Below are 12,410 nucleotides of genomic sequence, written 5' to 3'. Positions count from 1 at the left end.
AATAAATTACGGAAGGAATTATCATTATACAGCTTGGATTAATGTGAAGACATCACCAGTGAATGCATATACAACTTACTTTAATACCTATTCATAAAATCATTAAGTGTTCTATCCGTAGATATGCCTGAGGCAATCCAAGCCCGACTATGTATATATTTGTAAGCACTATAATCAAAATACAACAAATCTAAATGTCTCCCTGCTCAATTGAGCACCTGGCAGGGTGATTGTCCTGAGCAAGTGGTGATAATTCCACATCCTCAACAGCAAGGGTCAATCACTCAAAATGACAACAACTATTTATACATCCCACAAAGTGGTTATCATTTTAGTTACCCTCAAATTATAATTAGCAGAGTTAGCCTCCATCCCGCCACCTCCCCCCCCCCCCCGACTTGACCAGGATGTCATTTAGCATCCATCATATTGTGACTTCCAAAACAACAAAATCATAATCCTTATTTATACCGGAGGAATCAGATTAGCTATAAAGCTCTTAATAATAGGGGTTTTCCCCCTTTTTTTGGCAACAAAACTGAAACATTTTTTTACAATGATTCATGTCTGCATTAACCACAATACTTGCAGTCAAAATGCAAGCAAAAAGCACACTGATAATATATTGGCATTGTCCTTGAAACTGATTGGTCCACACCAAGGGATGGCTTTCGTTTGAGCCTCGGCCTTTCATTTGAGCCCCTTTCTGAAAGGCCTTTGACGTCCTCTGGTCGAGCACCAATTGGGTCGAGGCTGAAAAGAAAGCCGTCCCTAGGTGTGGACCAATCAGTTTCAAGGACAATGCATATATGATCATAGTGTGTTTTTTTTGCATTTTGACTGTAAGTATTGTGGTTAATGCAGACATGAATCCTTGTAAAAAAAGGTTTCAGTTTTGTTGCCAGAAAAAGGGGGAAACCCCTATTATTAAGAGCTTTATAGCTAATCGGATTCCTTCAGTATAAATAAAGATTATGATTTTGTTGTTTTGGAAGTGACAATATAATAATAGGGGTTTTTACCCTTTTTTTCTGGCAACAAAACTGAAACCTTTTTTTTTACAAGGAATCATGTTTGCATTAACCACAATACCTGCAGTCAGAATGCAAACAAAGAAACACATTCTGATAATGTATGCATTGTCCTTGAAATTGATTGGTCCACACCAGAGACAGCTTTCCCTAGAGCCTAGTCTCACATGGTGTTCGACCAGAAGACACCAAAAGGCACACAACTCAAAGACAACGCACCATCAGAGTAATGAGGGCTCGGGGTAAGCATTCTGACTGCAGGTATTGTAGTTAATACAAACATGATTCCTTGTAAAAAAAAAAGTTTCAGTTTTGTTGCCAGAAAAAAGGGGGAAAACCCCTATTATTATATTTTGGTACTGGCAAAGGAGGTCTAATGATATAAAGCTATTTTTTCACAGATGTCCAGTTGGTCCCAACACCTCAAGTAATCAACAGTAGTTTTACAAAGCAAACTTCCCGACGCCAGCTGCGAGTCGGTGATGTTTGCTGTTTTCCCAGCAGTCAGAAGTACGGCGAGTAGTAGAGGCAGACAGTGATGCAGGTGTTGGTTGGGAAGCACAGATCCACGCAGAAATGCAGCAGGGATCTCTCCTTCCCTGCTTGCCCACAACACCCACGGATCACCGCAGAATCAGAATCTTTATCCAGACTGGTGGAGGAATCCGATGAGCTATGAAGCTATTTTTTTCACAGATGTCGAGTCGGGGCACGGGGTCAGAACGTGACAACAAAAAACAAACGGTACAAAAACACGACAGCAGTGCGAAGTATGTGAAAGGTTATCAAGTCACACAAAAAAAATACGTATAAAACTAAACTAAATTTTGATTTAAAGCTTTCGTAAAAAACATTATAAAATACAATTCTCACGACGTTTCGGCCACAACACAAGCAACCGTCCTGCGTTGTGGCCGAAACGTCGTGAGAATTGTATTTTATAATGTTTTTTAAAATTATTTTATTATTTCCCTTCTACATGACTTTACCGAAAGAACCAAGAAGATGAATCCCTGCAGTCACGAAAGCTTTAAATCGAAAAATAAAAGTCACGTAACTTTACCGAAAGAACCAAGAATATGAAAACTAAACTATTTTGTATTTTAGCAGGTAAAGCCCACCGAGCCATCAGGTTCTCTTTTCAGAAGCGACCTGGCCACAGACATCGCTCAACGAAGTGGCTTATCATGAACAGGAGTGTCCATTGTACAGGGATGACAGATTCTCACCCATACATTAATTCGGGTTAGGCCTACTAATTTCTGATATGAACTGATTAGCCACGATAAAATAACCTCGGATAGACATTAAATTTTTTTTACATCCAATAAACAGCAAAAAAATCTAAAGATTATTCAAATCATGTTGACCTTACCGGAAATTTCCATTTTTATTCAGTGTTGCATCAAAGTGTTCATGTCAACCATTGTGAATTTAGGAAAAGCGATCAGAGGCATTGAAGACGTCCTTAGGCTGTCACACTTGTACATTTAATCATGAGTTTCCATACAAGCCATACACCTAAGTGGAGGTGTTCAAGAGTACTGTATGCTCATTTAATTGTAGTGTGCTGGAAAACCCAACATCACTCCACAAAGGATCTACCACAGATGAGTTTGGCTTCGAGAGGTGTTATTGCTTTCCAAATTGTGGATGCTATTTCTTTTTTTAAACATGCCTCAATACGAAAAACCCCTGGGCCAATGACGGATGTTCAAAAAAGTCCTAACTGCTGCACATTGAAACATTCTCCCCTGCTGAGCTTGGCTTTTCTCCGGGCACGCCTTTGGTGTTTACTTCGCTGCAGTTTGCTGAGTACAGGCGCAAAGACCCAAAATCGCGAAGCGGCCAGCCACAAACAGCACTATCAAAGATGTAATGGACACGAGTTAGTACGTCTCTTGGGTTGATCATGGTGGGATTCTAGAGTAGTGCAGTTCGAGGTGAGAAGCAGAAAGAGAAGTGTTGCATGGTGGTTGGACAAAGTACTAAACTAAAAAACATTTTATTTTATTTTACCAGGTAAGAGCTGCTGAGCTATGCCGCTGTTTTTCAGAAGCCATCTAGCCACATATGATCGCGCAATGAAGTGGCTTATCATCACGTGAAAATCTATAGCAGTCAAATACTCTAAACGCATGTTTGATTCTAAACGTGGAGGGGAAAACCGGAGGACCCGGAGAGAACAATCCACGCGACCACGGGGAGAACACGCAAACTCCAAATCCACAGGCGTCAGGGCCGGGATCGAACCCACGACCTCCCGTATACCAAGCAAGGTAGTTAACATTTTGCCACGGTGGCGACCCCCTAAGAGATGATACGACGCAGTCGGTCGCGTACAATGAGTCCTTAACACGGGTGGAGGAATCGCTGAGTGAGTGTGCGATGTTGTGCGAGTGACCCACCGCCGTGGGTGTTTGCCCGTCTGGGCGGTCGGGCTCTACAAAGGGCTCGTACGGTGGATCCCAAAACCAGCTCCTCATCCACCTGGTCGTAGAGCTCAGGGTCTGTCCTCGCTGTGGCGGTGTCGTTCATCACCGGCGTCGTAGAATTGACCTGCCAAATGCACACTTCTTTTTTCAAAACTGCTTTTTGCGTGTTAACGTCGGTTGTCCTTCCCCCGCACCTCCGATTCGCACGGTTGGCTACGTACGGCGCGAAAGAAGTTCAGCATACATTGAAACACACGTACATATGCGATTACGCACACGCTGCCACCATAACTTGAACTTGAAAAACCGGGGGTGATAACTTCCTTTCGCAGCCAAGACGAGAGTAACTCGACGCCTTTGGTGTGTTTTGTTGTTGTTATCTCACCTGTCCTGCGTTGTATAAAACCACCGGGACAGCACCAAACTACATGAATATGGCAGTCGGGCGTGTGCGGGTGGTAGGCGATGGCAGGGGGTCGAAAGGTCGTCAGTGGAACGGGAGGGGCCAGTGCCCGTGGTTGCCATCCTGCAGCTGAGCCGCGACAGGACGGTGAGCGCGGTGAGGATGGTGAGGACGGTGAGGATGGTGAGGATGGTGAGAATGGTGAGGACGGTGAGGATGGTGAGGACGGTGAGGATGGTGAGGATGGTGAGGATGGTGAGAATGGTGAGGACGGTGAGGACGGTGAGGATGTTGAGGATGGTGAAGACGGTGAGGATGGTGAGAATGGTGAGGACGGTGAGGATGGTGAGGATGTTGAGGATGGTGAGGACGGTGAGGATGGTGAGGATGGTGAGGATGGTGAGAATGGTGAGGACGGTGAGAATGGTGAGGACGGTGAGAATGGTGAGGACGGTGAGGACAGTGAGGACGGTGAGGATGGTGAGGATGGTGAGAATGGTGAGGACGGTGAGGATGGTGAGGACGGTGAGGATGGTGAGGATGGTGAGGATGGTGAGAATGGTGAGGACGGTGAGGATGGTGAGGATGGTGAGGATGGTGATGACGGTGAGGACAGTGAGGACGGTGAGGATGGTGAGGATGGTGAGGATGGTGAGAATGGTGAGGACGGTGAGGATGGTGAGGACGGTGAGGATGGTGAGGATGGTGAGGATGGTGAGAATGGTGAGGACGGTGAGGATGTTGAGGATGTTGAGGATGGTGAGGATGGTGAGGATGGTGAGAATGGTGAGGACGGTGAGGATGGTGAGGATGTTGAGGATGGTGAGGACGGTGAGGATGGTGAGGATGGTGAGAATGGTGAGGACGGTGAGAATGGTGAGGACGGTGAGAATGGTGAGGACGGTGAGGACAGTGAGGACGGTGAGGATGGTGAGGATGGTGAGGATGTTGAGGACGGTGAGGACGATGAGGACGGTGAGGACGGTGAGGACGGTGAGGACGATGAGGACGGTGAGGATGGTGAGGACGGTGAGGACGGTGAGGATGGTGAGGACGGTGAGGACAGTGAGGACGGTGAGGACGGTGAGGACGGTGAGGATGGTGAGGACGGTGAGGACGATGAGGACGGTGAGGATGGTGAGGACGGTGAGGACGGTGAGGATGGTGAGGATGGTGAGGATGGTGAGAATGGTGAGGACGGTGAGGACGGTGAGGACGGTGAGAACGGTGAGGACAGTGAGGACGGTGAGGACGGTGAGGGTGGTGAGGACGGTGAGGACGGTGAGGGTGGTGAGGACGGTGAGGACGGTGAGGACGGTGAGGACGGTGAGGACGATGAGGGTGGTGAGGACGGTGAGGACGGTGAGGGTGGTGGGGACGGTGAGGACGGTGAGGACGGTCAGGACGGTGAGCGCGGTGAGGATGGTGAGGATGGTGAGGATGGTGAGGATGGTGAGCGCGGTGAGGGTGGTGAGGATGGTGAGGATGGTGAGCGCGGTGAGGGTGGTGAGGATGGTGAGCGTGGTGAGGATGGCGAGGAGCTCGAGGCTCGTGCTGGTACCTGCTGCAGCGTGAGACGCACACACTCCATCTCGCGCGGGGTCATTGACCTCACGACGCACCCGCTCCTCAGCGCCTCCCTCAAGCACACGACTCGCTGGGCACAGAGACATTATCCTCAGTTGTAGCAGCGTCAGAAGCATCATCAGCAGTAGCATCATGATCAGCAGCAGCAGCAACCACAGCAGTATAATTTGAAGCATCACCATCATCACACATTTCTTACGAACATCAGCAGCAGAAGCAGCAACATCTTCGTCATCTTTCGATTTAAAGCTTTCGTGACTGCAGGGATTCATCTTCTTGGTTCTTTCGGTAAAGTCACGTAGAAGGGAAGTAATAAAATAATAAAAATAAAACATGATAAAATTATTCTCACGACGTTTCGGCCACAACGCAAGCAGTGTCGCCTCGACAGACCTGGTTTCACCTGAGGACGGCTGCTTGCGTTGTGGCCGAAACGTCGTGAGAATTATTTTATTATGTTTTATTTTTATTATTTTATTACTTCCCTTCTACGTGACTTTACCGAAAGAACCAAGAAGATCTTCGTCATCCTTTATGAACTGGGTACTGCGATGGATGGGGCATGCGTGCAAGATAGGCAAGTTACAGCGACATAAATTCAGCATTCGGAGATTAGGACACCCACAGATTTGCAACCGAGGAGGGAAAGACCTGTAGCTCCAGGGAGATGGCGATGAGACTGTCATAAAGGACATTTCAGATTGGGTGTTGACATTGCAAACGTTTTACGGTCTGGCAGGAGGAAGGGGAGTGATTGTCAAATGATTGGTGGTGGCATCATCGGCTCTGCTCGTGATGACTCGTTCACATTGACTGTGTCAATGGAATCGCAATTGATGGCTTTACAGTGAAGTTACCAAATCACCTGGGAGGCTTAACCGGGACACAGGACTGAGCCTGCAGCCCCCTCCCTCTCAGCCTTGCAGGAACTAATACATTTAGATATTACATCAAGGTCCTTAAGATCTTCTGATCTACAACTGCTCAGCACTCCCAGGTCTAGGTTTGCACTATTTTGGTGATCGGGCTTTTGTTAGCGTCAGTTTAACACGTAGGCTTTCGCGACGAATATTATTCATAATAAAGAGTTAGATCGCGTTATTTATAAATGTGTCATAACCTTCCACCACCCGACACGGCCAATTCTGGCGAATTGCCCGATGATTCTGGATGCAATTACCAGCGAAACGTCGTACTCAAAAATTGTAAATGTTGTAGTTTCACTCTTCAACACACCGGTGGGCTAAAGTAGTGAACTATTTGTCTTTTGTCAACGTGACACTTTTTTTGATAATGGGCCGTGTCGGGTGGTGGAGGGTTACGACACATTTATAAATAACGCGATCTAACCCAAAAACGTTATTATGAATTTTGTTAGCGTGGCAATCAAACTATGGGACGCCTTGCCACTTGAAGTCAGGCAATCAGAGTCGGTAGATATATTTAAGTCTGCTTTGAAAACCCATCTCTTTAACGCGGCCTTCCCTCTTTAGCTTGATCGGTTGCCCTGGTTCTGTTTTTGTTCCCTGCTTTTCATGCGTTGCGCATTGGGATCTTAGAAATGGAATGCGCATTGTGAAACATTATATTATAGCCCTGCCCACTTTCAATAGCCACACCCACTCACCTACTAGCCCCGCCTACATGAGTGCCCCTCCCCTTTCTGACATTGGCCCTGCTCCGCTGCTCATAGGTTCCGACCTACTCCTCTACCCCACCCTGCCCACGACTCGGCTAGCCCCACCACCACCCCTTGCCCCGATCACAAGTTGGAACGTCGGGGCCAGAAGATATGAAACCAGAATATACCGACTGGAGGGGGGGGGGGGGGCGGACAAGTTTTCGTGAAACCGGGACTGTCCTGGGCAAAGGTGGACGTTTGGTATGTATGCCTTATTCTGTACCCATTTTCCACTGGCACATCCGAGCCGAGCCAGCACGGCGTCTTCACAGCACGTGACGGTTTTTCCCACTGACAATTTGACGTGCCGAACTGTGACCAAACTGCGATATGCTGGTCTCTTGGTCTCTCACAAGACGTATAAAGCTCACCTCAGGGGCCAAGCAGGGACAGGAGGCGGAGCTGACAAGGCATTCATTGCATGTGACGTCAGTACGCTGCGAGGAGACGGCATCTACAGCCCCTCCTCCCATTGCGTGTGACATCATCGGTGGCACGGTTCGGATACCGCAGTGGAAAAAAAATCCGACCTCTTGCCTCCTAAGCCACGACGGCACGACTTGGCACGGGCTCGGATGTGCCAGTGGAATAGGGGTTCATCTTCTTGGTTCTTTCGGTAAAGTCACGTAGAATGGAAATAACAAAATAATAAAAATAAAACATTAAATAATTCTCAGAGAATTATTTTATTATGTTTTATTTTATTATTAATTCTCAGAGAATTATTTTATAATGTTTTATTTTTATTATTTTATTATTTCCATTCTGACGTGACTTTACCGAAAGAACCAAGAAGATGAATCCCTGCAGTCACGAAAGCTTTAAATCGAAATGGAATAGGGGTGTCAAGCTCCGTGCGTCGTTTCCGAATCTGCACTCACGTGGCGCGCGTCCATCGCGAGCAGTGCAGGCTCCGCCGAATCCCGTGGCACCGTCACGGTGAGGGTGGCCCCGGTGGTGTCCACCTCCAGGGAGCAACTCGCCCGGTGGTGACCACGCTCCCGGCACGGCAGGGTCCACTGCTGGACGAGAATTCCCCTCCCTCACCCCGTTCCGGGAGGGGAGGGCAGGGGGTCAGGGGTCGTATGAACTATAATCAATGTATTTATATTCCCAGGTAAGGCCCACTGAACTATGAAGCTATTTTTCAGATGATAGCTTCACTAAGTGGCTTAACATGAGCAGGGGTGTCCATTGTACAGTGTTGACAGATTCTGACCCATACATTAATTAGGGTTAGGCCTCCTTATCATTTGGAAATTCATAGCAGCTAAATTCTCTGAACGCATGTTGTTTCTAAATGTGGAGGGAAAAACAGGAGGACCCAGAGAAAAATCCACGCAACCACGGGGAGAGAGACATGCAAACTCCAAATATACAGCAGGCGTCACGACCTCCTGTATACCAGTTAACATCTCCGCACCGTGCTGAGATTTATAATGATCACGGTGGCATCGTAGCGTGATTTGCGTGGGCCCCGGTCTAAATAATGAAATGAGTCCCCTTCTGTCCACTGCCTGCCGATGTGTTCATAGCCTGGCACCTGGGCTCATCCAACACTGTGCACCCAGGTGTTGTTGCACTGCACAACACACTCAATAGTTAAGTCGCCAACATAAAGTAACTTTGTGTGATATCTGTTATAGTGTCAATGATGAACCATTGGTTTTATTTTTTACAAATGCCGGGTGATGTTGATCTGCTATGGCGATCCTTTGAACCCATTGTGGAAATTCCACATCCCTATGGTAAGTGTGAGTCTATTCAGAGGAAAATCACTTTTCATCTTCTTGGTTCTGTCTGTAAAGTCACGTAGAATTTTATTTTATTATGTTTTATTTTTATAATTTTATTATTTCCCTTCTACGTGACTTTACCGAAAGAACCAAGAAGATGAATCCCTGCAGTCTTTGAAGCTTTAAATCGAACAGAAAAACCACTGTTTACTTCCCACAAAGTGGTCGTGAGTTGTTGATGATGGTCTGAATGAACACACGAGACCTTCAAATTGCACATACGTCGAGAGCTCTGGCACAATATAATCTGGCAAGAAATGACGAGACGCATCACGAGGGCTGGAGTTATTTGTCAAAACCTGTATGTTGTGAATTATGATATTCGCACTTGCTGCTGCTGCTGCTGGTGCGACCGTCGATTGAGGATGGCGAGGAGAGACAAGGCGCACACACCAGCCAGGGCCACCCCGCATCCAGCCAGCACCACGGCGCACGCGGCGGCTCGGGGGCATTGCCAGCCAATGGGCTGCAGAAGGACACCATCGGCGTCATCAGTACCAATGTCATTCCCGACTTACCACGGTCACGGGGTCCAACATTTGCCAAATTCGGAAATGACTCGCAAGTTCTCAATTGGGATTAGTACAAAGCAATCCCTTCCTCTCTCCCCCTACCAGCAGACAAACGCCCGTTGTATAACAATAGGTTTTACCCTTTGTGGCAATAAAACAACAGGTGTTAAGATGTTATTGGTTCTTTCGGTAAAGTCACGTAGAAGGGAAATAATAAAATAATATAAAACATATATATTATAATAATAAAATAAGATACAACATATATTATTTTATTATTTTTATTTCCCTTCTACGTGACTTTACCGAAAGAACCAAGAATATGAATCCCTGCAGTCACGAAAGCTTTAAATCGAAATTTAGGTGTTAAGATGTTAAAACACCAAACAGAAACCCTTTTGCAAGGAATCCTGTCTGCATTAACCACACGTACTTGTGGTGAACATGCAAACAAAAAAACATGCTCTGATAATCATATATGCATTGTTTGAAACTGATTGGTCCACACCAGAGAGCACCCGGCCGCTTGGGTGCTGTGTTTCATTGTGCCAAGGAATAGCTGCCACTGGGGGTGCCCTTTCAAATGTGTTTCGATGTGCTGTAAAGGCCTCTGGAACGCGTATAGGAGAATAATAGATGTGAAGAAAAAAACCCGTCATTCATTCTGTCATCATCACCATAACGACTGCATCGTATTAGCATTACCACCACTCCCACCATAATTGGAATAATTATAATTTTCCACACAAACAATAATAAAATTGTGAGTGGCTGCTCCGGGCCGCTACGACTGAAACTAGCTGGGTAACTGGCTACACGGGATATTCCGTGTAAGGAATGCACATCGAAATAGATTAAAAGGGCGGAAAAAAAATCGAAAGACATAATCATCGATAGCAACACTGCAGAGGTGGGACTAACGAATACAAAAGACTGACCACGGTTCATTTTCCTATTTGTGCGTCTGTTAATGCAACAATTTCTCCAGAATATTCACTAAAGCATCGACAATATTACATACAAATCTCGCAATACTTAATACATTGGCATTGTGTTATCACATACAAAGCTAATTACATTTATTCCTCTGAGTACAGGAGATTGTGTGAAAATCATGAGTATGGACAGCTTTCTCTTATTTTCATTTCAGAGCATTCGGGTTCTCTACGAGTCATTATTATAATAATTACCACTATTACCATTATCATTACTACAACTATCATCAAAACAACTTCCTTCACCACGACCACAAATAGCACATCATCATTCCCCCCCCCCAACTACATTGATGATCATCACCACTGATTAAAATTGCCATCAGCACCACGAATGTCCTCATCATCATCATGACGGCTTCCATCACAAGACAAAGCCAAAGATGCCCCATATAATCCTTGCTGACTGTTGAGGACAGTGCTGTTAGCCAGCAACTACTACGGCAACCACAATCATCCTTTGGAAACACCTGGCACCCACCATGGGAATGTGGAATTTCCACCACTGGCTCAGGGACGCCACACAGGATGAGCAATTGCACTCTGCGTTTGGCTTTGATCGAATTCTGGAGTAATGCATGGACACAGCACAATTGGTATATTCAAGCACGGAAATAATATCATCGGTTCACTTGCCAATTTATTTGCGGTCACGTGAAACACCGAGTCACTGACCCGTCGACAAGTGAGGAGCAGCTCATGTTCTCTCCTCGCAAGCACGGCGAATCCACAACGCCGGATAATCGTGAAGTGAACCGCATGTTCTCGCGATGTGCGTGAACTCACGTGCGACGACGATGAATGTTCTCCGTCTCGGCCTGGCTGCATCTCCACTGACCTCGGTCCCAACTCATTCTTACTTCCCTCCATCGGCGATCCTGGTCCCTCTGTCCGGGACCCGTCCAGTTCCTGCATTCGGCCCACGGGGTTCCGTAGCGATCCCGCACCAATTCCTGTAATACAGAGACTCTCCAAGACAGCGTTGACGGATCACGAGATGATGGAGGCTACGTTAGACCACTCTGACCTGCAGGTGCAGCAGTGTGGTGACGCCGCTGTAGGAGGTATTTGGACTTCTTGCGACACGGCAGCTCGCTCAAAGTTCAATCATTCCTTCTCGCATTCTCGCAGTGCACGAGAGGGTTGAGGGGCACCGTTTCCCAAAGGGTCCGTCCGTGTCCCCTTACCTGCTGGCATGTTTGGCGCCGTGCCCGAGTGTTGGTGCCGCGCCATTTGCCACGTGTATTGGGTTTTAGAGGCCCCCCTTTGTAGCCCCTTTCTGTGAATAATGACTCCTGGATATATAGATAGATTGTTCGAGTCAAAAGACAAAGGGCCTTCTCGAGCCAATGAGCGTTTTGGGCTGGATGCCCATTTCAATCGGTGGGTCAGAGGCTGTGGTGGAGGTTCCACATCTCCCATAGCGGCGAGTTTCTCCCTCTCTCTCTCTGATAGACGACCGAATGGGATTATAAGGAATAGCGGGAATGATAGGGATTTGTATTCACGAATCGCTTAGACGCTACGGAATCTTAAAAAAGCAAGTTACAAACACACGGGAAATGGGAAAACACATCGGCGTAATAGAGAAGAAAAAAGGCCCTAATTATAACTGACTAACGATTATAATAATAGGTTTATTACCCTTTGTTCTGGCAACAAAACTGAAACCTTTTTTTTTTATAAGGAATCATGTTTGCATTAACCACAATACCTGCAGTCAGAATGCAAACAAAAAACACACTCTGATAATGTATGCATTGTCCTTGAAATTGATTGGTCCACACCAGAGACAGCTTTGCTTAGAGCCGAGTCTCATTTGGTGTTCGACCAGAAGACGCCAAAAGGCGCACAACTCAAAGACAACGCACTATCAGAGTAATGAGGGCTCGAGGTAAGCATTTTGACTGCAGGTATTGTGGTTAATGCAAACATGATTCCTTGTAAAAAAAAGTTTAAGGTTTGTTGCC

The 12,410-nt window shown here is 46.6% G+C and overlaps 1 protein-coding gene across 1 annotated transcript; it reads right to left on the bottom strand.

Annotated features, from left to right (window-relative positions):
* Positions 1-1,040: 1,040 nt before the first annotated feature.
* Positions 1,041-12,099, bottom strand: LOC133347683 (BRICHOS domain-containing protein 5-like). The gene is made up of 6 exons (XM_061560176.1): positions 11,227-12,099; positions 9,262-9,399; positions 8,019-8,159; positions 5,431-5,526; positions 3,440-3,590; positions 1,041-1,630 (listed from the first exon to the last, which is right to left on the bottom strand). The coding sequence occupies exons 1-6, from the start codon at positions 11,353-11,355 to the stop codon at positions 1,536-1,538; spliced, it is 750 nt and encodes a 249-aa protein (XP_061416160.1). The 5' UTR covers positions 11,356-12,099; the 3' UTR covers positions 1,041-1,535.
* Between the last annotated feature and the right edge of the window lie 311 nt (positions 12,100-12,410).

This window comes from Lethenteron reissneri, chromosome 3 (assembly GCF_015708825.2).
Source record: "Lethenteron reissneri isolate LAM-NWPU_2019-01 chromosome 3, ASM1570882v1, whole genome shotgun sequence".
Taxonomy (NCBI): Eukaryota; Metazoa; Chordata; class Hyperoartia; order Petromyzontiformes; family Petromyzontidae; genus Lethenteron; species Lethenteron reissneri.
Note: the sequence above shows the minus strand (reverse complement) of the source record. Positions and strands in the feature narration are given on the sequence as shown.

What these genes read in the sequence shown, in the direction of transcription:
- LOC133347683 (XM_061560176.1), bottom strand. Translation starts at nt 11,355, where the DNA reads ATGCAGGAACTGGACGGGTCCCGGACAGAGGGACCAGGATCGCCGATG. An exon ending in ACCAGCAGCAGCAGCAGCAA is followed by an intron (nt 8,160 to 9,261) that starts GTGCGAATATCA and finishes ATTCTCGTCCAG; the next exon opens with CAGTGGACCCTGCCGTGCCG. An exon ending in TGCGTCTCACGCTGCAGCAG is followed by an intron (nt 3,591 to 5,430) that starts GTACCAGCACGA and finishes TGCATTTGGCAG; the next exon opens with GTCAATTCTACGACGCCGGT.